The sequence below is a fragment of the Mus caroli genome, unplaced genomic scaffold, assembly GCF_978045245.1.
Source record: "Mus caroli unplaced genomic scaffold, Mus_caroli_1 scaffold_14, whole genome shotgun sequence".
In the NCBI taxonomy this organism is placed as follows: Eukaryota; Metazoa; Chordata; class Mammalia; order Rodentia; family Muridae; genus Mus; species Mus caroli.
Window position 1 is genome coordinate 34,007,631 of NW_028227269.1, and position 27,233 is coordinate 34,034,863.

The 27,233-nt window shown below is 38.6% G+C and overlaps 1 protein-coding gene across 4 annotated transcripts in view; it reads left to right on the plus strand.

Annotated features, from left to right (window-relative positions):
• Positions 1-27,233, plus strand: part of Agr3 (anterior gradient 3, protein disulphide isomerase family member) — a 45,697-nt gene that overhangs the window by 15,804 nt on the left and 2,660 nt on the right. For 3 of the 4 annotated variants that reach the window (XM_085830130.1, XM_085830129.1, XM_085830131.1), the window contains 5 exons: positions 6,592-6,644; positions 7,206-7,282; positions 7,483-7,546; positions 7,960-8,043; positions 9,190-9,420. In XM_085830130.1, coding sequence (XP_085686256.1) covers positions 6,592-6,644; positions 7,206-7,282; positions 7,483-7,546; positions 7,960-8,043; positions 9,190-9,239 — 328 coding nt within the window. In that variant the 3' untranslated portion in view covers positions 9,240-9,420. Of the gene's footprint in view, positions 1-6,591; positions 6,645-7,205; positions 7,283-7,482; positions 7,547-7,959; positions 8,044-9,189; positions 9,421-27,233 lie in introns of those variants that run through there. The other variant, XR_015045113.1, reaches the window with a different exon arrangement.

Below are 27,233 nucleotides of genomic sequence, written 5' to 3' on the forward strand. Positions count from 1 at the left end.
TGTGCATTTAGTGTTTTGATTAAGAGGAATTTCTTTTCTGGTCCAATCTATTTGGTGTTCTGTTGGTTTCTTGTACCTTTATGGCCATCTCTCTCTTTAGGTTAGGGAAGTTTTCTTTTATGATATTCTTTTTTTTTTGATTTTTAATATTTTTATTACATATTTTCCTCAATTACATTTCCAATGCTATCCCAAAAGTCCCCCATAGCGCCCCCACTTCCCTACCCACCCATTCCCATTCTTTTGGCCCTGGCATTCCCCTATATTGGGGCATATAAAGTTTGCAAGTCCAATGGGCCTATCTTTCCAATGATGGCCTTGAAGATGTTTTCTGGCCCTTTGAACTGGGATTCTTCACCCTCTTCTACTCCTATTATTCTTAGGTTTGATCTTTTCATTGTATCTTGAATTTCCTGGATATTTTGGGTTAGGAGCTTTTTACACTTTGTATTTTCTTTGGCCAATGTGTTAGTATCTTCTATGGTAACTTCTATGCCTGAGATTCTCTCTTCTATTTTCTGTTGGTAGTGCTTGCATAGGTAGCTCCTGATCTCTTTCCTAAATTGCCCATCTCCAGGGTTGCTTCCCTTTGTGTTTTCTTTATTGTTTCTATTTCTATTTTTATGTTTTGCACTGTTTTATTCAATTCCTTCGCCTGCTTGATTGCATTTTCCTGTATTTCTTTAAGGGATTGATTTGTTTCCTCCTTAAGGGCTTCTACCTGTTTTCCTGTATTTCTTTAAGGGAATTATTTATATCCTCCTTAAAGTCCTCTATCATCTTGATGAGATGGGGTTTTATAGCAGAATCTTTCTTTTCAGGTGTTTTAGAGTATTCAGGGCTTTCTTTGGTTGGAGAACTGGGTTCTGATGGTGCAAAATTGCACTGGCTTCTGTTGCTTATGTTTTTGTCCTTGCCTCTCTCCACCTGGCTATCTCTAGTGTTAACTGACCTGTGTGTGCCTGACTGGAGCAGGCCTCCTTTGAGGCAGGTAGAGCTCTATGACATGGGTTAGAATCAGCCTCCTGGGAAGCTGTCTCTTGTTAGGGAGGACCTCCTGTGTGTCTGGTTAGAGCAGGCCTCCTGTATCCCTGATTAGGATAGACCTCCTGTGTTCCTAGTTAGGGCGAACCTCCTGTGAAACAGGCAGGCTTTGGGTTCCAGGGCCAGGATCTCCCCCTGTTGCAGATTAAGGTACAAACTAAAAGGGCTGTGCCCCTGGTTACTGTAGTCATCCTGAGAGGCAGGCAGACTGTAGGGTGTAGGAGGGTGTTGGGCCTACAGATCTGACCAGGATAGAGAAGCAGACCAGAAGGAAGATGGAGCTTGGCAGAGGGTAGGTCCTGTGTAATCTGGGCTCTATGAGTATCCCCAAGTAGTGTGGCTATTTTAGCAGGAGTCTCACCTGTGTCCTTGGTTACTGCAGACCTCCAGGGAGACAGGCAGGTTGTATTGTGTGGGAGAGTATCAGGACCGCCAATCTGGCATGGGTAGAGAAGCAGAAGAGGTTTTTATTATTATTATTATTATTATTATTATTATTATTATTATTATTATTATTTTGAGGAAAATCAGAGGAAAGTCAACATACTAAAACTTAGGCAATGCACTATAAATATATCAAAGAGGCAAATTTTCTGAATCAATACCTTTACTGATATACTTTTACAACAAATATATTTATCTTATGTTTTACTTGAAAGAAAAAAGTTTCAAATAATCTAGTATTGTACCTTAAAACTTCCTTCATTCCACAAAATGGAAAGAAACTAAATTCAAATTTATTCTTAGAAAGGAAATATTTAAAACCCTAAGAAAATAATGGACAGGATCATACAAATAAAAGTTGCTTCTCTTTCTTTTCTCTCTTTCTTCCTCTCTTTCTCTCACTCTTTCTTTTTCTCACTCTTTCTTTCTTCCTTTCTTTCTTTCTTCCTCCCTTCCTCCCTCCCTTCCTTCCTTCCTTCCTTCCTTCCTTTCTTTCATTCTTTCTTTTTGAAGAGATAAAGACCAACATACCAGTAAATATACCAGCAAAGAAAAAATAAAGAAGTCTAATAAAATCACAAATGAAAAGGAGAAATTACAAGTGACATTACAGGGATGGAGAGATGGATCAGTGAGTAAGAGAACTTACTGCTCCTCCAGAGGACCATGGAAGTTCAATTTCCAGCAACCATGTGTATGTAACTCTAGGTCCATGAGATCCAAAGCCTCTGTGGCCTTCCTCGGTACCTGCATACCTACAAATATATGCACATACATGTAAATAAAAGTAAACATAAACCAAGGAAAAATAACCAAAGGAAAAAGATGGGTCAAAAGACTATTTTAAAAACTTTTAAGTCAATAAATTAGACATACTAAGAAAAACATAAATTCCTATATACATAAAACTGTCAAGATTGAACCATTAATAGAAAATTTAAACAGACCACTGAAATTTTATTCAGAATTTTAAAAGAATTTCAAAAGTCTTCCATTACTAGACATTGGTAGTACACACCTTTAACCCTAGCACTTGGAAGATGCAGTCATGTGGATTTCTATGAGTTTGAGACTAGCCTGGTCTATAGAACAAGTTCCAGGACAACCAAGATAAACCATGTCTCACATAAATGAATGAATGAATGAATGAATAAATAAATAAATAAACGTCTTTCATCTACCTGATGCTTAACTGCAAGGTTTTACCAACTTCTAAATTTTTTGTTTAGTTTTGAAACAGTATCTTCTCCATTCCAAATACTGGGTTCAAATGATGCTCCTTCCTCAGAACTACAGATGCTGGTTTTACAGCTGTGTGCTAACATTGCCTGGTGCCTTCTAAACTATTAAAGAACTAATACTAATCCTCCTGAAATTCATCTAAAAATCAAAGAAAACAATATGTTTCAATTCCTTTAATAAGGGTGTAATCACCCTAGTAACAAAGTCAGGTGAACACTACAAGAAAACTATAAGTCATATCCTTTGTGGTGGTTTGAATGAAAATGGCCCCCATAGGTTCTATCCTATCAAATAGAGTACCACTATTTGAAAGGATGAAGACATGTGACCTTGTTGGTGTAGGTGTGGCCTTGTTAGAGGAAGTATATCACTGGGAGGGTGGGGAGTAGGGTGGGCTTTGGGTTTTAAAAGCTCAAGCTAGGACCAGTGTCTCTCTCTTCCTGCTGCCTGTGGACCAGGATATAGAATTCTTAACAACTCTCCAGCACCATGAATGCCTGCATGCCACCAAGCACGATAATGGGTTAAACCTCTAAAACTGCCAGACAGTGGTAGCTCATACCTTTAATCCCAGCACTTGGTAGCCAGAGGCAGATGGATTTCTGAGTTCGAGGCCAGCCTAGTCTACAGAGCGAGTTCCAGGACAGCCATGGATACACAGAGAAAACCTGTCTGGAAAAAACCAAAAAACCAAAGACCAAAACAAAACAAACAAACAAAACCCCCCCCCCCAAACAATCCAAAAACAAAAAAAACCCTCAATTAGTGATTTTCTGTTAGAAAAGTTGACGTAGGCTAGAGAGTCATGTGTTCTTAGAACAGATTTTTACTATAAATTTTGAAAAATAAAATATATAGTATCCTGTAATGCAAAATTGACACAAAACTCACATTTGGGGGATCACAGATGAAGTTGTGTTTGGGACACAAGCACTCTCTTCTTCCCCACAGACCACTTTTACCTACTTCTATGTGATATTGGCAGGGTGCGGCACTAAAAATGAAAGTACAGCCACAAACACTCAGGTATTTACTCTCCTCAGCTGAAAAAAAAAAAAAAAAAACACAGCAAAACTCAACTCAAAGCCTTTGCTTTTGACTGTAGCTACTCCAATTTCTGCCATTGTCTCTGTCCTTTTCGTTAAGTGGAATAATCACTCGTGTGAAAACTGTTGTGAGTGAAGTTTCCTTGTATTCTAATTACTGCAGTCTGATGCTGGAGTCACTGTCCTAAAACTTTCCTCAAGCCTCCATAAGCATGGCTGCCCCTTTCAAGAGGTCTTGAAGATACTGGGAAGAAGTGGTTGCCAGTCAGGAGAGCAGGGTAGCCTATGCCCTTGACAGTGTTTCTCCACTGAGCTCAGTCAAAAGAGCCATAATAGAAAACTTCCTTGGCTGATGTTTACAAGGCTGAGTAGTAGACCTGCCTGTGAGAGCATCATTAAACATCTTAGGCTCAGGAGGGCTGAATCTAGTTTGTCCTGCCAGTGAAAGCCTCATTGAATACCTTTAGTCTTAGCATGCTATTCATAAGAAGTGTGTATAACACTCTGTTCCTCATAGCTTGAATCTGCACTTTTACCAACGTCTGATGCTGGTAAATGGCAGCTCTCTCGTTTTCCCATAAATCCTAAAGGTAATTTGGAAGAGTTTTATCCAAAATGTACTTTTTTGTTACTTTTATTGTTGGTTTTGTTGTTGCTGTTGTTGTTTTTCATTTTTCAAGACCAAGTTTCTCTGTGTAGTCTGGGCAGTCCTGGAACTCACCCTGTAGATCAGGCTGTCCTCAGACTCAGAGATCTGCCTGCTTCTACCTCCCAAGTGCTGGGATTAAAGGTGTGTACCACTACCACCTGGGTCCAAAATGTTCTTTTAAAGTTTGAAAAGTAAATGAAGTTATTCATTTGAAGTTTGTATTTAACCTCTACTGAGACTGAAAACCAATACTGGTTACAGCATTTTTCAGTGGTTTGCAACCACTGAATTTATATAATTATTTTTTGTAATTGATTTTAAAAAGATTTATGCTGCCCAGGAATTCAGCCAACTAGGAGAGTGCTTGCCTAGCCTGTTCAAAAATAGATTATCAGCATTACAAAATTAACGAATATTAATACATAAAAAGTTTTGTTCATCTGTCCTCAGCCACCTACATCACTTCTGCATAGACCACTTTCATGAGCCCTGCTTCAAGGGACAATTTAAATCTTCCAAGGCCACCCAATGAGCAGCCATTCAACAGATTTCCTTTTATCGACAGCTCATGAGAAGTAACTGGACACTGTAATTATGGCACAAGAGAATAGAGTATTTTGATTTATGTTCTTTGAGAATTAGCAAAGAACCCCATGATAAGTCAATAATTCCCCAAAGGGCAATCAAGCAGAGAAATGTAGCAAAATTTTGCCCCAATTAATTTAAATATTAACACAACAAGAATCCTGTGATTGGACAGGGAAAAGAAAGGCAGAGCTAAGAGTTAGAGGAACAGGAAGAGAGAACAGAGAGAGAGGAAGGAAGGTGGAGGAAGAAGAAGATGTTCCAGATTCCGTGTGGCTTTAAATAGCCACAGGTAGCTATGAATATAATAAAAGGATAGAATAATTGGGATAATTTGTCTAATCTAGGTGGGCAACTTGTATCATTATCAATTGGCTGTGAAATTATTGTGTGGACATCTTGTGAATTGAGAATTTATTGATATAAAAAAATTTTGTTGTTGAATAAGCATGACTCTAAAACTTATCTTTTGATGTCTATAATTATCTTAGGGTTAAAGCTATATTTGAAAAAGTATCCAATATGTCTTTCTTAGTCAGTTTTGTATTGTTAGTTATAGTTATATAGTATAAATACATGAAGCTGAATAATTTGTAAACCAAAGAGGTTTACTTGGCTCCGGAAGTTCAAGAGCATAGACATCAATATTTGCCCAGCTCTGATGAGACCTCATGGCAAATGGCGTCCCAGGATATGATTGTGTGCAAAAGGGATTAGAAGATTCCAACCTCACAGCAAAGCATCCTCCTGGGAAGTGATCCAGTCCCAGGACACCAGATTGTCTCCCAGGAGACACAGTGACATATTCTTGAGGACACAGCCATTATCTAACCACCTTCTATCCTTAGAGTTTCCACTGCCTCATCATCCCACTGGGGACCTTGCTTCTACCACAAGAACCTTTGGGAAAAGGATGAAACACAAACCATGAAAATATCCACACCATAATCATTTTATCCCTTCTGCAATTACTATTCTCATTTTATTTTTAGATTAGAATTGGGAAGTCACTTAGTATTACAACTTTATTTAGAGTTAAAATTAAAATTATCCTGAAAAAATTTTAATAAGGGACTCTGATTTATTTATAAATTTAAGTTGACACATGAATAAAATGATATGAAACTGATCAAATATGCCTGTTTTGTAAAAACTTAAATGAAAAAATGAAGAATATTTTAAAATATTTTAAGTCCTGAAATTATATATCATGATTTCATTAGCAATAACTGTTGGTTATATAAGTCCTGGCGATAACATGGTTTTCTAATTATCTGTACATACTATAGTAGATATAAGTGCCACCTGCCACTTTAAGCTGTGCTTCCTGTACCCCACACCAACAATCTGATTCAGTATGCTATGCAGCCTGTGAGCTGACACTTATAATATTGTACGTGGTGTGTTCTGTGGCCATACACCAGATGACACTACCTATTATAGGTCACATGGCCATGAAGTATAAGCCTAAAGTATTTATTTAAGTCTTCTCAATAGTACCAAAACTTTAAATATAATTCCATTTTATAATCACGATCCAGCATTAATCATGAAACTTCACTTTATGCTTTCTCTGTTTAGTAACAAACCACTGATGGTTATTCACCACCTGGAGGACTGTCAGTACTGTCAAGGTAAATTTAGCTCCTGGGAGCTTACTGTCTGTCCAAACATAAGATAGAAGTTAGCTGGGAAGAATAATTAGGAAGAAACCTAGAAAAATAACATTTAAAAAATGTAATTCCTAAAATACCACCATTCTACCAAGATGCTTAAAGACCAAGAAAGAGCCACCTATGGGCACCCTCTAGTAATTACAGCAGAAAGATTATGGGCTAAGTAGTGAAACACAATCCAGACCAAAGATTATAATGGTTATTCAAATCTGCTGAAATTCTGATATGCTGTTTGAAATGTGATATCAACTTCATAAAAATAAAAATGAGTGGAAAATTTGCTGGCAGAAAATTTTCTAACCAATGAGTTACTACGTAATGTAAATTATAAAACTACTGTGTTTGTTAATGTCTGTTGACATCTCCATAAGCAAACTATAGCTCATTGCTTCCCAGTGATAGACTAAGTAGTAAAAGGACAACCATTTACACCCATGCCATTGACACAATTATAGAAAACAATGTAATATCAATGTAATATCAAGGTTAGGCAAAATGACATTTCCTTCTCTTTCACAGCACTAAAAAAGGAATTTGCCAAAAATGAAGAAATACAAGAAATGGCACAAAATGACTTCATCATGCTGAATCTCATGGTACATGATGACAACAATGTTGTCTTAATGTCATAACTTTATAGAAACGTTGAACTCTTTTTTTTTCTCTCAAAACATTCAGGGTCAAGTATTAGTTAATACAGAATTTTAAGGCTTTAATGTATAACTTTGTGGAAATTTAGCTTCCATAAAGAATGCTACACAATCCAATGATGTTCATGTATTTCATCTTCTGCTAGCATGAGACCACGGACAAGAACTTGTCACCTGATGGGCAGTACGTGCCCAGGATCATGTTTGTTGGTATGTGTCCATATCAGGTTTGCTAAGTCAGTAGGAACCTTAGCTTGTTTTTATTTGCTTTAAGATTCAAACTTAAGCACTGTTCTTTTAAAAGGGGAGCCCTTTCTAACCCAATCAATAACATTATGCTCTTGTTAGATCTACACCAAAATGTACTATGTTGCTAACAAATTTTAAACATTTAAAAAGAATTTATGTTCTTAAATCAACTTAACCATGCACTTTTAATACAATACCACAAAGTAGAACCATGCCTCTCTAAAAGGACTGAAGGCTAATCCATGAATTCACATGATGAAAACTGACTTTGCTTATCATTTTCCTGACTTTGGTCTTAGAGTGGAGAGAAGGAACAAGTTTAAGACCACATTAAGTAATGTTTCTGTGACTTTGTTTTGTGTTGTTTTTGACAGACCCTTCTTTGACTGTCAGGGCTGATATAACTGGAAGATACTCTAACAGACTATACACATATGAACCCCGGGACTTACCCATGTGTGAGTAAATTACATCAAAAATTACATTGGTTAGTGGTGATAGCTGACTCTGACACACTAAAAAAGACACAAACATTAGGAGACAGAATGCTTCCTCCTAGTGTCAAAGACCCAATATGATTTTTTTTTCTCAGATGACAATAATGATGATTTTGTCTTTCTTTAAATGCCTATAAATAGTGAGGTACAAAATTTACTTAAGACTAACTATTTTTAATAACAGTTACTATCAGTCATATTTAAGAAGATGGTATTGGTCTCAGATCCAGCAATACTGGATTAATTCAATAGCTCATTAAAAAGAAAACACTCTGCGTTTGGAGGCTGATTATGGGATGGATCCCCAGGTGCATCAGTCTCTAGATGGTCCATCCTTTCGTCTCAGCTCCAAACGTGGTCTCTGTAACTCCTTCCATGGGTGTTTTGTTCCCAATTCTAAGAAGAGGCAAAGTGTCCACACTTTGGTCTTCGTTCTTCTTGAGTTTCATGTGTTTTGCAAGCTGTCTCTTGTGAGGCAATGCTGGTGCCTGGCAAACACAGAAGTGGATGCTCACAGTCAGCTATTGGATGGAACACAGGGCCCCCAATGGAGGAGCTAGAGAAAGGAGCTGAAGGGGTCTGCAACCCTATAGGTGGAACAACAATATGAACTAACCAGTACCCCAGAGCGCTTGTCTCTAGCTGAATATGTTGCAGAAGATGGCCTAGTCAGCCATCATTGAGAAGAGAGGCCCCTTGGTCTTGCAAACTCTATATGACCCAGTACAGGGTAACACCAGGGCCAAGAAGTGGGAGTGGGTGGGGAGGGGAGCAGAGAGGGGGGAGGGTATAGGGAACTTTTGGGATAGCATTTGAAATGTATAAAAAGAAAATAATAAATAAATTAAAAAATAAATAAGAAAAGAAAACACTCTCTCAAAGATCCTTTAATAAATTAGCTGCTTATTATCAATGAATTTGATGAGCCACTTCTGATGGCCGTAATCCATAAATTTACAAATATTAATTTAGCTTATTAATATAGTATGTTAATGAGCCAACTAATACAAAAATGTAAGCAATCTAATTTTATTTATTATCATTTAAGTTCTAACATTTGCTAGTTTCATTTACTAAGAGCACAATATTTGTTTATTCTTATTTCAGTGGTAGACAACATGAAGAAAGCACTAAGACTTATCCAGTCAGAGTTGTAAGCAATGATGGAAAGATGCTTCCTCTCTAAGAGGTCAAACGTGTGGTACAAACATCTGGTTCACTAACAAATACCAAATGTGCAAGTCCATGGATTTTTGTAACATCACTATTTGGCTTTGTGACATGTCTGTGATAGTTTATGAAGGTAAAATTATATTTTAATAAATGTTAAACTCTGTGGTCATGCTGTAGTTCAATGTTTACCTGGATCTGTAGCAAAGACAGTTTGCCACGAGCTCAGAGTTGATATACTTTGTATATCCAATATCTCCCCTGCCTCATGTCTTGGTGGACTGGTTCTCAGATAGTAAAGAAGTTCTGGAGACTTTAGAAGGCGGGATCTAGCTGGAGGTCATAGGTCGTAATGGGTAGCACATTGAGGGTATCTCATCCCTGACGCCTAATCTTGCTCTCTATTTCCTGTTGACCAAGAAGAGGAAACACACACACACACACACCACCTGCTATAATTACTCTGCCCAAGTCCATGGCACCAATTGACCATGGGCTAGACCCTCTGAGTCTTCCTCCCTTATGTTCTATGTCAGACAATTTAGTTACTGTGAAAAGTACCCAATACGTTTCTAGTGGGGGGAGGGGGAGGCTTAGTAAGAAGTTGGTGCTTCCTTCTACTTCCTCAGCTCTCATTCTCTTCGTCCACCGATTTAACTTTACACCTACCCTCTGCAGCATAACAAATATGCTGTTGTAAATGATAAATGACTTCCTGGTTACATCCTTAAACTCTTAGAAGAATATTTCAAAGTAAACCAATTATTTTCCCCTTTAAATTAAGATAGGCGGTTGAAAGCTAATTCAAATAAACTTAGAATATATTTTAAAATTCAACTACATGTCTTTCTTAACTATTAGTAGATGTTTTAAATGTTTTAATGTTTCCAGAAAAGTGAAATCATCTCAGTAATATTAAAGAGTTTCTCCAAATAACTATTTGGGAAGGATGATATCCCCTTCTAATATTATTAGATGACCAATCTCTAATTCAGATTTTCACAGGAATACCAGAAGGCTGATAAAAATGTTTCATGTTCTTTTAAATAAGAAAATTTCTGCCAAAAGGAAATTTCCCACGGTTGGGAAATAACAAATATCAGAAATCAGGACATCTTCAGATAGTTAGCATTCCTTTTTTTTTTAATTTTTAATAGTTTTATTACATATTTTCCTCAATTACATTTCCAATGCTATCCCAAAAGTCCCCCATAGCGCCCCCCACTTCCCTACCCACCCATTCCCATTCTTTTGGCCCTGGCATTCCCCTATATTGGGGCATATAAAGTTTGCAAGTCCAATGGGCCTCTCTTTCCATTGATGGCCGACTAGGCCATCTTTCTATACATATGCAGCTAGAGACAAGAGCTCCGGGGTTCTGGTTAGTACATCATGTTGTTCCAACAATAGGGTTGCAGATCCCTTTAGCTCCTTGGGTACTTTCTCTAGCTTCTCCTTTGGGAGCCCTGTGATACATCCAATAGCTGACTGTGAACATCCACTCCTGTGTTTGCAAGGCCCCAGCATCGTCTCACAAGAGACAGCTATATTTGGGTCCTTTCAGCAAAATCTTGCTAGTGTATGCAATGGTGTCAGCGTTTAGAAGCTGATTATGGGATGGATCCCTGGATACGGCAGTCTCTAAATGGTCCATCCTTTCATCACAGCTACGAACTTTGTCTCTGTAACTCCTTCCCTGGGTGTTTTGTTCCCAATTCTAAGAAGGGGCACAGTGTCCACACTTTGGTCTTCATTCTTCTTGAGTTTCATGCGTTTAGCAAATTGTATCTTATATCTTGGGTATCCTAAGTTTTGGGCTAATATCCACTTATCAGTGAATACATATTGTGTGAGTTCCTTTGTGATTGTGTTACTTCACTCAAGATGATGCCCTCCAGGTCCATCCATTTGGCTAGGAATTTCATAAATTCATTCTTTTTAATAGCTGAGTAGTACTCCATTGTGTAAATGTACCATAATTTCTGTATCCATTCCTCTGTTGAGGGACATCTGGGTTCTTTCCAGCTTCTGGCTATTATAAATAGGGCTGCTATGAACATAGTGGAGCATGTGTCCTTCTTACCGGTTGGGACATCTTCTGGATATATGCCCAGGAGAGGTATTGCTGGATCCTCCGGTAGTACTATGTCCAATTTTCTAAGGAACCGCCAGACTGATTTCCAGAGTGGTTGTACAAGCTTGCAATCCCACCAACAATGGAGGAGTGTTCCTCTTTCTCCACATCCTCGCCAGCATCTGCTGTCACCTGAATTTTTGATCTTAGCCATTCTGACTGGTGTGAGGTGGAATCTCAGGGTTGTTTTGATTTGCATTTCCCTGATGATTAAGGATGTTGAACATTTTTTCAGGTGCTTCTCTGCCATTCGGTATTCCTCAGGTGAGAATTCTTTGTTCAGTTCTGAGCCCCATTTTTTAATGGGGTTATTTGACTTTCTGGAGTCCACCTTCTTGAGTTCTTTATATATATTGGATATTAGTCCCTTATCTGATTTAGGATAGGTGAAGATCCTTTCCCAATCTGTTGGTGGTTTTTTTGTCTTATTGATGGTGTCTTTAGCCTTGCAGAAGCTTAACCTACAGAATCTGGTTGTACTTCTGAGCTGTCTCGGGTCACAAAACATATACTTGAGCTAGATACACACAGTCCGATACACACGCCTAAATAACCCTAAGATTTGATGAGTCAGAGAAAGATTGCTCCAGGTGTCATTTGATCACCATCCTGTTGGCTCTAAATTACACTTTTAGGAACCTGATCTACTTGTATATAAATAGGATACATAACTTTCTGTACTACATTTCTATGTATGCTATCTGCTTATGCAAAAGACATAAACACACACATTTATGCTCCCAAGTTAGAGAATACCAGTGCATCTTAATATCTTAGTGTTTACTTAAACACTAATTTGACTTTGATCTAAAATTAAAAATATGATACTTAATATTCTTTTGATAGATAAAGATTAAAGTAATACAGTTGATTCAAGTAATCCATTACTGAATACATAGGAAAGAGAGAAATGTCAGGAGTCATTCAATATGATCTACAGAAGGGATTCATTGACAGCTTAGTCACTAGAAATAAAAAAAGAATATTCACTTGTTTTTATCTAGAGTGAATGGTGAACGTGTCACTGAATAAGACATTGGTATTTCTTTGTAATAAATTTATATTTCTTTATATACTTATACAAAATTGTATTACGCATACATTAAATAACATTTTAAATTGTAATTTTGTAATAATTATATTAGGAAATATAGCTTTGGGGTCTGTTATTTCCTCTAAACTCATTTAATTTTTTAAATTCTATAGCCTACTTAATATTTCTACTTAATATCAATATTTCACAAAATGACTTGCTTTGATTCTATCACTTCTAGATTTGCTCTTACATTTTGTATTTAGAACTACACATCAGCATTTTGGAGAGGTGTTGGGAGAAGGACATACATGCATAACCTCTTTGCCATTATTTATGCCTATAACTTCTAAATTTCTTCCCTGATGTATTCAACATTAAGAAAATATTACTAATATCAACCCTCTGGAACTGTATGTACAATTCTGTGTGAATGGAATTTGTATAGAAGAACTTTCAGGATTCATTTGAATTGCAAAGAGACATAGTAGTCAGAAAGTTAAATATTCAAAGTGATAACAATGGGGTTGTGTTCTAAAATATAGGGTACCCAATTAAATATAGATAAGCTGCTGTTCCAGTGGCTACATCTACAAAGCCTATTATACCTAAAGCTCAGGAATCATTGCAAGAAGAGGGAGTAGAAAGGTTGTAAGAACCAAGGGATCAGGCAGTTTGCTGTGAGATTATGTCTCCTAGCAACATCAGCAGCTACATCCGTGAGGTCTCATCAACATGACTGCTGAACAGGAATAATAGACATGCCAAAATTGATGGGGGAAAGTCTATGAGTCCTCAATCCCACACAAAGATGTGTACACATCTAAGAAAATCTGGTTGCAGTAAAAATAGTCTTCTCCACAGAAGAACACACCAGTTGGTTAACCAATACCAAATGGTCAGCTCTGAAAACATCAATAGAACAAACATTATGCATACTGATCAGGTTGTGTTTATTTATTTAGGAATGTGTGTGTGAGAGAGAGAGAGACAGACAGACAGACAGATAGACAGACAGAGACAGAGACACACAGAGAGAGAGATAGAGAGAGAACAATGAAAAATAAAGAAATAGAAGCCATGAATTTTAGAGGAGCAAGGAGGAATATATTGGAAGGTTTGGAGGGAAGGAAGAGAAGTGGACGTAATGTAAGATTATGTTATAATCTTAAAAAAGACATAATTTTTTTGTTGAAAATAGATTTTTTTCGTATAATATATTCTGGTTACAATTTCCCCTTTCCCTTTCCCTCCCCCTCCCAGTTCCTTTCCACCTCTCTTCTCATTTGGATCCACACCTTTTCTGTCTTTCCCTAGAAAACAATAGGCATCCAAGAAATAATAATAAAATAAAAAGAAAAACAAACAAATAAGAAAAGAACAAGACAATCAGACAAGAAAAGGAACCAAAGAGAAAGCACAGGGAATACACAGAGATGCAGACACATACATTCACACACACAGGAATCCCATAAAGGCACAAAATGGGACGCCATGACATATACACAAAGGACAAATAAGATGTAATAACAATAACAAAGCCCTGACTTAACATTATGCAATAAAGAACCTCCAAAGATGCCATTGGGTTCCTTTTGTGTTGGACATTTGCTGCTGGGAATGGGGCCTACACTTAAGAGTGATTGTTTTCCCAGTGAGATTCCCTTGGAGAAAACTGTTTTCATTTGCAAGTGTCTATCAGCTGGAGATAGTTTCTTGGTCAAGGATGAGGGCTTTTTTTCCACATCTACTTTCAGTCTTGGGTCCCATTCAATCCCATGCAGGCCTTGTACATGCTGCCTCAGTGTCTGAGTTCATATGGGCACAAGCTCTGTTGTGTCTAAAAGGCTTTGAATCCATGGTGTCCTCCATTCCCTCTGGCTCTTATACTCTGTCTCCTCTTTCACAGAGCTCCCTATGCCCCAAGGAGAGAGTAGTGATGGAGACATACCTTTTTGGGCTACCTGTTCCAAGTTCTCTTACTCTCTGCATATTGTCTGGTTGTGGGTCTCTGTATTTGTTCTCATCTGTTACAATAGCTGGTTTCTCTGATAACAGCTGATCAGGGCATTGATCTATGAGTATAGCAGAATGTCATTAGGAGTCATTATTGCTACTTTCCTTTAGCAGAATAGCATTATTTGGTTTTCTCCTAAGTTCCTGGCCAGTCTAGTCTCAGTATCTTGGCCACCCAAGCAGCATCTGGTATGAGATCCATCTCAGCAAATGGGGCTTAACTCAAATCAGAGACTGGTTGGCTATTCCCACAAGCTTTGTGTCGCTATTGCACCAGTATGATTTGCAGGCAGAATACCATTGTGGATCAGTTTGTAGATGGGTTGGTATTAACCATTCTCCTTTGGTACCATGAAGAGTACCTTCCAATAATATGAAAACAGGTACATAGGGGTAAAGACTCAATGTGGGCACCAGCTCGACTTCTCCATGTTCATTGAGTTGTGTAGGTCTTGCCTTCAGTAATGGGACCTTAGTGTCATTTTGTAGAGAGCCACTCATAGTCTTGGCAATGGCCTGGATTGTTTGGGGGTTCCTATGAGACCCTACTTGACTATATATAACCCATTCCTGGAACTGGAAGCTTTATTTGGGGATGATAGATGTTTACCTGGAGCTCGGTCTCCTCTGTTATTTGCCAATTTCATTTAGATCACCTTCATAGATGTATATATTTTAGGAAGCTTCTACTATATTAGTTTTCCATGTGGCCCCTCACATGGCCCTTAGTTTTAGCTGTCTCTTCCTGTATTTCCTTCCTCACCACCTCCCTTCTCTACTCCAGGTTGATCCTCCCACTCCAGTGCCTCCGTGTCTAGTAGGGACTGAACAGAGAACTCAGTTGGTAAAATGCTTTCAATGAAATCATGAGGATCTGAATTCAAATCTCAGAACTCATGTAAATAGACCCAGGCACAGTGCTACCCACTTGTAATAGAAGTGCTGATGGAGACACATGGAACTTTGCAGCTCACTGGTCAGCCAGTCTAGAGCTAAGCAGGCTCCAGCTACAGGCCAATGAGAGACCCTGTTACAAAAACAAGCAAACAAATGAAGCACATTCATGTGAGTAAGTAAAAACACACAAAGATCATATTTTAAAATATTTAATCTTTCCTAATTACCAAGTATCTTTCTTCTATTTTGTGCCAGAAATTGCATTTGTTACTGTGTATGAAAAGACAGACTGGAAAAAATTAAAGCAATCTCCCTCCTCTGTGGAATTCCACCCAGTGGTAAGATGTATATATGCCTCAAAAATAGGAAACAATCTCTTTCTACCAGGTCTTTGATGGAGTGGGACCAGTAGAGAGAGAGAGACAGCTGTCTCACCATGCTGTCGGGTTCCATACAAGCTGTAGTGCTTATGAATCTTGAGTAAAATGAGAATGTGCTCCATTACTGCCAATTTCATAAAACAAAGTATACTGTGGGATTAAAGATTCATTGATATAGCCCCAAAACACAAAAGTACATACAGGTTTTTTTTTATTACCTATTTTCCTCAATTACATTTCCAATGCTGTCCCAAAAGTCCCCCATACACCCCCCTGCCACTTCCCTACCCACCCATTCCCATTCCCCTGGCCCTGGCATTCCCCTGTACTGGGGCATATAAAGTTTGCAAGTCCAATGGGCCTCTCTTTCCAGTGATGGCCGAATAGGCCATCTTTCAATACATATGCAGCTAGAGACAAGAGCTCCGGGATACTGGTTAGTTCATCATGTTGTTCCAACTATAGGGTTGCAGATCCCTTTAACTCCTTGGGTACTTTCTCTAGCTTCTCCATTGGGAGCCCTGTGATCCATCCAATAGCTGACTGTGAGCATCCACTTCTGTGTTTGCTAGACCCCGGCATAGTCTCATAAGAGACAGCAATATCTGGGTCCTTTCAGCAAAATCTTGCTAGTGTAGGCAATGGTGTCAGCGTTTGGAAGCTGATTACGGGATGGATCCCTGGATATGGCAGTCTCTAGATGGTCCATCCTTTCATCACAGCTCCAAACTTTGTCTCTGTAACTCCTTCCATGGGTGTTTTGTTCCCAATTTTAAGAAGGGGCACAGTGTCCACACTTTGGTCTTCATTCTTCTTGAGTTTCATGCGTTTAGCAAATTGTATCTTATATCTTGGGTATCCTAAGTTTTGGGCCAATATCCACTTATCAGTGAATACATATTGTGTGAGTTCCTTTGTGATTGTGTTACCTCACTCAGGATGATGCCCTCCAGGTCCATCCATTTGGCTAGGAATTTCATAAATTCATTCTTTTTAATAGCTGAGTAGTACTCCATTGTGTAAATGTACCATATTTTCTGTATCCATTCCTCTGTTGAGGGGCATCTGGGTTCTTTCCAGCTTCTGGCTATTATAAATAAGGCTGCTATGAACATAGTGGACCATGTGTCCTTCTTACCGGTTGGGACATCTTCTGGATATATGCCCAGGAGAGGTATTGCTGGATCCTCCGGTAGTACTATGTCCAATTTTCTAAGGAACCGCCAGACTGATTTCCAGAGTGGTTGTACAAGCTTGCAATCCCACCAACAATGGAGGAGTGTTCCTCTTTCTCCACATCCTCGCCAGCATCTGCCGTCACCTGAATTTTTGATCTTAGCCATTCTGACTGGTGTGAGGTGGAATCTCAGGGTTGTTTTGATTTGCATTTCCCTGATGACTAAGGATGTTGAACATTTTTTCAGGTGCTTCCCTACCATTCGGTATTCCTCAGGTGAGAATTCTTTGTTCAGTTCTGAGCCCCATTTTTTAATGGGGTTATTTGATTTTCTGGAGTCCACCTTCTTGAGTCTTTATATATATTGGATATTAGTCCCTTATCTGATTTAGGATAGGTAAAGATCCTTTCCCAATCTGTTGGTGGTTTTTTTGTCTTATTGATGGTGTCTTTTGCCTTGCAGAAGCTTTGCAGTTTCATGAGGTCCCACTTGTCAATTCTCGATCTTACAGCACAAGCCATTGCTGTTCTATTCAAGAATTTTTCCCCTGTGCCCATATCTTCAAGGCTTTTCCCCACTTTCTCCTCTATAAGTTTCAGTGTCTCTGGTTTTATGTGAAGTTCCTTGATCCACTTAGATTTGAATAACAAAAAACCTAGGCCATCACTGGAAAGAGAGGCCCATTGGACTTGCAAACTTTATATGCCCCAATACAGGGGAATGCCAGGGCCAAAAGTATGGGAATGGGTGGGTAGGGAAGTGGGGGGTGGGTATGGGGGACTTTTTGGATAGCATTGGAAATGTAATTGAGGAAAATACGTAAAAAAAAAAAAAAAAAAGAAAAGAAAAAGAAATTCCTAGGCAAATGGATGGACCTGGAGGGCATCATCCTGAGTGAGGTAACCCAATAACAAAAGAATGCACATGATATGTACTCACTGATAAGTGGATATTAGCCCAGAAACTTAGAATACCCATGATATAAGATACAATTTGTAAAACACATTAAACTCAAGAAGAACGAAGACCAAAGTGTGGACTCTTTGCCCCTTCTTAGAATTGGGAACAAAACACCCATGGAAGGAGTTACAGAGACCAAGTTTGGAGCTGAGAAGAAAGGATGGACCATCTAGTGGCTGCCATACCCGGGGATCCATCCCATAATCAGCCTCCAAATGCTGACACCATTGCATACACTAGCAAGATTTTGCTGAAAGGACCCAGATATAGTTGTCTCTTGTGAGGCTACTCTTGGACCTAGCAAACACAGAGGTGGATGCTCACAGTCAGCTATTGGATGGAACACAGGGCCCCCAATGGAGGAGCTAGAGAAAGTCCCCAAGATGCTAAAGGGATCTGCAACCCTATAGGTGGAACAACAATATGAACTAACCAGTACCCCCCAGAGCTCATGTCTAGCTGCATATATATCAGAAGTTGGCCTAGTTGGCCATCAGTGGAAAGAGAGGCCCATTGGTCTTGCCAACTTTATATGCCTAAGGGAACACCAGGGCCAAGAAGTGGGAGTGGGGGGGGGGGGAGTCGGGGGGAGGGCATGGTGGACTTTTGGTATAGCATTGGAAATGTAAATGAAGAAAATGCCTAATTTAAAAAGGAAAAAGAAACCTTTACATGTAATTATCTTTACATGTCCAAGTCCTTGTTCTTAGTACCTCAAATATCACCTTAGTTAAAAATAGCTGAAATATCCTCAAAAGGAAGCGAGAACTTGTAGAGTTCATATGGAGAGGTAAGGCATGGTCTCTGGCTGAGGGATGGGGCCACCCACCCTTTTCCAAATTTAACGCAGAATTGCTATTTTCTAAAGAAAACACAGGGGCAAAGAGTGGAGCATAGACTGAACAAAAGGCCATGCAGAGACTGTTCCACCTGAGGATTCATCCAATATGCAGCCACCAAACCCAGACACTATTGCTGATGCCAAAAAAACAAAACAAACAAACAAACAAACAAACAAACAAAAAAAAAAAAACGCTTGGTGAAAGGAGCCTGATAGAGCTGTCTCCTGAGAGGTTCTGCCAGAGCCTTACTGATAGAGATGTGGATGCTTGTAGCCAACTATCAGCCTGACCATGGAGACCCCAACTGGAGGAGTTAAGGGAAGGACTGAAGGAGCTGAAGGGGTTTGCAACCCCAAAGGAAGAACAATATCAACTAATCACAAGCCCCAGAGCTCCCAGGGACTAAACCACCAACCAAAGAGTACACATGGAGGGACCCATGGCTCCAGTTGCATTTATAGCAGAGTATGGCCTTGTCTGGCATCAATGGGAGGAAAGTTCCTTGGTCCTGTAGAGGCTTGATGACCCAGTGTAGGGGAATACCAGGACAGGGAGGCAGGAGTGGATTGGTGGGTAGGGGAGCACCCTCATAGAAGCAGGAGGGTAGAATAGGGGGGTTGTGGAAACCAGGAGGGGATAACGTGGGGGGTGGGATAACATTTGAAATATAAATCAATAAAATAACCAATAAAAAATTTAAAAATAGGGACCTTAAAGATGATGTTAGTTATGACATAGTCATATTGGACAAGAATGGGCCCCACCTCCAATGTGATGATGGTATCTTTCCTGGTTTAAAAAAAAAAAAAAAGTGATTCCCACTCTAGCCAAAGAAGCAGGAAGGCTCACTATAAATATTCACCTCTCTCTGTGACCCTTCAAAACCAACCCCCAAGTCTTCTCTATAGCTCTGTACCTGCTGCAGCCTCCCTTCCCCTCTCTGGCCCCCTCTCCAGTGAACCACACAGATCTCCCCCTTGAAACTGCCTACCTGTGTCCTCTTTCTCCCAGCCCCTAACTCCAGCAGGCATTCCTTTGATGAGTATGTAGCATCCTTTCCTATTTCCTTCTGATTACTTTTGCAAGTCTATTTTGTCAAAGGAAAATCCTATTAAGAGGACATTGAAATTCTTAACGTCTTTGGTCAAGAGTAAGGGCATCGTAAGGGCATCAAAGTTCATAAAGTAAACACATTTACAGCTCAAATCACTTATTGATCTTTAATACACTAAGAATGGCAGACTTCAATACCACACTCTTACCAATGGACTGATCATCCAGATAAAGACTAAACAGAGAAATGCTAGAGCTAACTTATGTTATAAACCAAATGAAGCTAACAGATATTTACAGAACTTTTGACCCAAACACCAAAGAATATACCTTCTTCTCTGAACCTCATGAAACTTTCTCCAAAGTTGACCACATATTTGGATACAAAGCAAGTCTCAACAGATACAACAAAATTGAAATAGCTCCTTGTGTCCTGTATAGCCACCATAGATTAAATCTATGATAGAAACAACAAAAACTTACAAATTCATGGAAACTGAAGAACTCCCTACTGAATGAAAAAATGGGTCAAGACAGAAATAAAGAAAAAAATTAAAGAAATTCTAGAATTCAATTAATATGCAGCATACCCAAACTTATGAAAAACAATGAATGCCTAGATTTAAAAAAAAAAACTGGAGAAATTTCATACTAGGCACTTAACAGCACACCTGAAAACCCTAGAACAAAAAGAAGTAAGCACACCCAAGAGGAGCAGATGGCAAGATATAATCATGCTCCAGGCTAAAATCAATAAAATAAAGACAAAGAAAATATATATGAAAAAAATCAATGAAACAAAAGTTGTTTCTTTGAGATAATCAATAAGATTCACAAACCTTTATCTAAATAAATGAAATCAGAAACAAAAGGAGGACCGAACAAAAGACACAGAGGAAATCCAGAGACTCATAAAATCATAAAAATTTGTACTCTACAAAATTAAAAAACTAAAACACATGGATAATTTTCTCAATACATATTACCTATCAAAGTTAAATTAAGACCAAGTGAGAAATTTAGACAGACTTATGAGTCCTGGTGAAATAGAAGCAGTCATTAAAAGTCTACCTACCAAAAAGCCTGGAACCAGATGGTTTTAGTGCAGAATTCTCAGAATCTTCAAAGAACAATTAATGCCAATAATCTTCAAATTATTCCACAAACTATAAATAGAAAGAGCATTGCCCAATTTGTTTTAAAAGGCCATAGTCATCCTGATACCGAAACCACATAAAGACCCAACAAAGAGCCGGGCGGTGGTGGCACATGCCTTTAATCCCAGCACTTGGGAGGAAGAGGCAGGCAGATTTCTGAGTTCGAGACCAGCCTGTTCTACAGAGTGAGTTCCAGGACAGCCAGGAGTACACAGAGAAACCCTGTCTCGAAAAAACAAAACAAAACAAAACAAAAACAAAAAAACAAACAAAAAAAACAAAAAAAGAGAATTACGGATCAATGTCCCTTATGAACAAAAATGCAAAATTTCTCAATTAAATTCTTGCAAACAAAATCTAAGAACACATCAAAAAACATCATCCCCCATTATCAAGTAGATTTCATCCTAGAGATACATGGATAATTCAACATCCAAAACAATATGTAAACATCCTGAAAGAGAAAAACCACATTGTACTGGCTAGTTTTGTGTCAACTTGACACAGCTGGAGTTATCACAGAGAAAGGAGCTTCAGTTGAGGAAATGCCTCCATGAAATCCAACTGTAAGGCATTTTCTCAATTAGTGATCAAGGGGTTTCGAAAGGCCCCTTGTGGGTGGGACCATCTCTGGGCTGGTAGTCTTGGTTCTATAAGAGATCAGGCTGAGCAAGCCAGTAAAGAACATCCCTCCATGGCTTCTGCATCAGCTCCTGCTTCCTGACCTGTTTGAGTTCCAGTCCTGACTTCCTTGATGATAAAGCTGAATAAACACTTTCCTTCCCAACTTGCTTCTTGGTCATTATGTTTGTGCAAGAATAGAAACCCTAACTAAGACACACATGATTATCAAATTTGATGCAGCAAAAGCCTTTAACAAAATATAATACCCATTCATGATAAAAAGTCTGGAAGAGATTAGGGATGCAAGGAACCTACATATATATAATAAAGGCAATTTACAGCAAGCTCATAGCCAACATCAACTTAAATGGAGAGAACCTCAAAGCAATTCCACTAAAATCAGCAACAAGATAAAGTTGTCCACTCTCTTTATCACACTTATTTTAACTACAACAGTAAGTCAAGAGTGAAGGAGACCAACAAGCATCTGATTTGACTTAAGACCCATTCCACAAGATGACATACCAAGATGACACTGGAGAGATGGCTCCTCCCAGAGGTTCCGAGTTCAATTCCCAGCAACCATATGGTGGCTCATAACTATAATGGGATCTGATGCCCTCTTTTGCCATACAGGTGTACAATGCAGATAGAGCACTTAAACAAGTAAATGGATAAGATCTGATGCCCTCTTCTGGCATACAGGTGTACATGCATCTAAAGCATAGATAGATGATTGATAGATAGATAGATAGATAGATAGATAGATAGATAGATAGATAGATGATAGATAATATTTTTTTAAAAAATGATGACATACTTGAGACTGCTTGGTTAACCAAGAATTTGAGTGTAGGCAGGCCAGAGATGTAGGATAAAACCAAATATTACTGTTCTAAAAACAACAATAACAAAGGAAGTAATAAAACAATTCCTGATGACATTACCCATAGATCTGTGCCATCATCAGAGAAGCTTCCTCCTGCAGCCAACAGGAATAAATACAAATACCCCAAACTGGAGAATGTGCAGAAAGTGAGAAACCTTGAAACAATCAGTGCTAAATGGGATGTCTATATCAAATCCCTCCCCTCAGGGCTCAGGGAACCTTGCAGAAGAGGAAGCAGAAAGAGTGTAAGAGCTAGAGGGGATAAAGGACACTATGGAACCCAAGGTCTAGAACAACAGACCTGACTATCATACGAATTCACAGAGTCTGAAGCAGCAGGCACAGGGCCAATTGCATCTATACCAGTGGGGTCCTAGAACTGAACAGAGAAGTAGACACATGTCCCTATGCCTAATCCAGAAGCTATTTCCAGCTCATAACCACTTAGAAATGAAAATTTACTTTTCTCCAAGGAACTCTTGCTGGGGAAAATGAACAACTCTTTAAGGGTAGACCGCATGCCCAGCAGTAATTGTCCACACAAAAAGAATTCAGTGGCATCTTTGGAGGTTCCTTGTCTCATAATGTCATGTCTGGGCTTGTTTTCTTTTTCTTTTTCTTTTTCTTTTTCTTTTTCTTTTTCTTTTATTTTATCCATATTTTTCTTCTCTCTTGGCGGGCACTTTGCATATTTATTATGGATGCCAGCTTAGTGTTTGGTTTGGATACCTGAGTGTGCAAATGACAGAGTGTGCAAGAGACAGAGACTCTCTGTCTCTTGTGCCTTCTTCTCTTTGGCTCCTTTCTTTCTAATTGTTTGGTTTGTCCTGCTCCATCCTCTGTGTTAGTTTTTGTTTACCTTATTTTATTTTAAGATTATTTTTTAGAAGCATGTTTGCTTTCTAATGACAGACAGAAATGGGGTAGATTCAGACAGGAGCAGGGGTGGAGAGGAACTGGGGTGGTAGAGGGAAGGAAACCATAATCAGAATGTATCATGTGGGAAAAAAATCAATTTTTTGTAATATAAACCTTCTTTATTCTTAAAGTCCATGCTAACATCCATTTATTCAATACACTATTTCAGTGTCCTCAAGTCACCATTTAGATTCACTATTTTCTTTTAAACTTTTTATCTTATGAAAGAAATCTAGCCCCACTGTCACCATGAAGTGCACTTGGGCAGAAGACCCCAGCGGACCACCGGGTGTGTGATGGGGAGGGTCAGTTAGATGAAGCCACAGGATCTCCCTGACACAGGAAACAACAGGATATCCTAGAGGAGACTCAGTAAGGATCCCATATTGATGGCACTGCAGAAGCCAGAGACCTCAAGGTGTACTAATGACTCAATGCAAGTGAGTCTGCATGTAAAGATGTGTGGACAAAAGAGTATACTGTATGACACATTGTGACACAACACCGCTTCCATAATGAGGGTTTTTGTTTGTTTGTTTCTTTCTTTGTTTTGTTGTTTTTAGTTTTGGATTTCTTTTTTTACCTTTTATTTTCTTTAGGGAGAGTGTTGCAAGGGCCAAGGGCACATGTGAGCAAATGGGGGGATGAGTGGGATTGGGGTGCATGATGTTGAATTCACAAAGAGTCATTACAGAGTTAAAAAAGAAAAACAAGCCAGTCACCAAAAGACAGATATTACAGGTTCAATTTACCTAAAGTGTCTAAATTAATCAAATTCACAGAGACAGGGAAGAGAATGTTGGCTACCAGGGAGTGGCTATGGGCAGAAAGGGGGAGTTTTTACATCAGTTTAGAGTTTCTGTTTTGTATTATGCAAATGATTTGTAGATTTGTTGTACAAACAGTGTAAGTGTGGCATTACTGAATTGCACACATAATAGTGTAAAACGGTGACTTCTGTGTTATACTCCTTTTGCCACAATTTATTTTTTGTTGTTGTGTTTCATTGTTTTATTTTTATTTTTAAAATTACAAGGAATAAATGTAATAAACCAAATATATGGACAGAAATAAAAAAATCATATGATCATCTCAATGGAAGCAAAAATAGAAAGAAAGAAAGAAAAAGTCTATTATAAGATTCAACAGCATTGGAAATGTAATTGAGGAAAATACGTAATAAAAAAAATTTAAAAAAATAAGATTCAACATATCTTCTTTTTCTTAACAATTTTTATTAGATATTTTCTTCACTTACATTTCAAATGCTATCCCGAAAGTCCCCTGTACCCTCCCCCGTCCTGTTCCCCAACCCCCCCCCCCCCACTCCCACTTCTTGGCCCTGGTGTTCCCCTGTATCGGGGCATATAAAGTTTGAAATACTGAAGGGCCTCTCTTCTCAATGATAGCTGACTAGGACATCTTCTGCTACATATGCATTTAGAGACACGAGCTCTGCAGATACTGGTTAGTTCATATTGTTGTTCCACCTATAGGGTTGCAGACCCCTTCAGCTCCTTGGGTACTTTCTCTAGCTCCTCCATTGGGGGTCCTGTGTTTCATCCAATAGATGACTGTGAGCATCCACTTCTGTATTTGCCAGGCACTGGCATAGCCTCACAAGAGACAGCTATATCAGGGTCCTGTCAGCAAAATCTTGCTGGCATATGCAATAGGGTCTGCGTTTGGTGGCTAATTATCAACTTATCTTCTTAATAAAAGCTCTAGAACAAGAATGGCTGTAGGAAACATATGCCAACATAATAAAGGTTATGTATGACAAACCCATGGCCATTATCATCCTAAATGAATAAAGCCATTAATAAGCTCCATTAAAATCAGGAATGACAGAGGACTGCCCACTATCCCTACTACCCATCCATAATGTGATTGGAGCATTGGCTGGAGCAATAAGACAAGAGAAGGGATACAAATGGGAAAATATTAAGTCAAATTATTTTCAATTGAAGATTATATTATCTTGTATATACCCAATGTTCCCAAAACTTGACTAGAAAAATGTAGAAATTATCAGTAATTTCAGCAAAGTGTTGTGATACATAGTTGATTTACAAAATTTACCAGTCTTAATACATATGGGTAACAAGCATGCTGGGAAAGAGATCATGAACATGCTCCTCTTCCCAGTTTCTCAAGTCAAATAAAATATTTAGTATATACATAACAAAAGAGGTAAAAAAAAAAACCCTCTACAATAAAAACTTTAAGTGCATGGAGAAAGAAATTAAGAAACATACTAGAATTTGAAGACCTCCCAAGCATATAGCTTGGTAGAATTGACATTGTGAAAAAAGACTTTCCTACCAAAACAATTTACTCATTCAATGAAATCACAATCAACATCCTCATCTCATTCTTCACATAAATAGAAAGGAAATCCTCAATTTGATATGGAACAACAAAAGACCCAGAATAGCCAATTAGTCCTAGGTAAGTGTTGGTTTCTATTCATGCTGTGTGTTTTAAGTGCTAAGTGCATCTGTCTAAGACCCCAACTTTTATACATCTGTTTCTATTGAGGTGATGTTGAGTCCATTGACTTTAAGAGATATTAAGATTGTTACTTCCTGTTATTTTTGTTGTTAGAGGTGGAATTATATTTGTGTGGCTATCTTCTTTTGGGTTTATTGAAAGATAACTTTCTTACTTTTTCTAGGGTGTAGTTTCCCTCCTTGTGTTAGTGTTTTCCACCTATTATCCTTTGTAGGACTGGATTTGTGGAAAGATATAGTGTAAATTTGTTTTTGTCATGGAATATCTTGTTTTCTCCATCTATAGTAATTGAGAGTTTTTCTGGATATAGTAGCCTAGGCTGGCATTTGTGTTCTCTTAGGGTCTGGATGACATCTGCCCAGGATCTTCTGGCTTTCATAGTCTATGGTTAGAAGTCTGATGTAATTCTGATAGGTCTGCCTTTATATGTTACTTGATCTTTCTCCCTTACTGCTTTTAATATTCTTTCTTTCTTTTGTGCATTTGGTGTTTTGGTTATTATGTGACTGAAGGGATTTCTTTTCTGGTCCAGTATATTTGGAGTTCTGTAGGCTTCTTGTATGTTCATGGGCATCTCTTTCATTAGGTTGGGGAAGTTTTCTTTATAATTTTGTTGAAGATATTTACTGGCCCTTTAATTTGGGAATTTCACTCTCTTCTATTCTTGCTGTCTCCTGGATTTCCTGGATGTTTTGGTTTGGGAACTTTTTGCATTTTCTTTGACTTTTGTGTCAATGTTTTCTATGGTATCTTCTGCACCTGAGATTCTCTCTTCTATCTCTTGTATTCTGTTGGTGATGCTTGTATCTATGACTCCTGATCTCTTTCCTAGGTTTTCTATCTCCAGGGTTGTCTCCCTTTGTGATTTCTTTATTCTTTCTATTTCCATTTTTAGATCTTGGTTTGGTTCATTTCCTTCACCTGTTTGATTGTGTTTTCCTGTAATTCTTTAAGGGATTTTTGTGTTTCGTCTTTAAGGGCTTCTACCTGTTTACCTGTGTTCTCTTGTGACTGAATAAAAGAATTATTTATGTCCTTCTTAAAGTCCTCTATCCCCATCATGAAAAGTGATTTTAGATCCGAATCTTGCTTTTCTGGTGTATCCAGGACTTGCTATGGTGGGAGAATTGGGTTCTGATGATGCCAAGTTGTTGAGGTAAATCTCCAATCCAAATAAGCCCAGGCAATAAAAACACAACTCAATTAATATGAATACATGCTGTGCACCTAGATTTGGCAGATCTACCACTACACTACCATGTTCCCCATTAAGAGACCCCTTAGAACTTGTGGTTTCCCCAGGCCATGTGCTTCTGCTCCACTTTCCTTATTCCTCCTCCCCAGTTGTCCTTTCTCTCCCCTTTTCTCCCAAAACCTTCAGTTCCA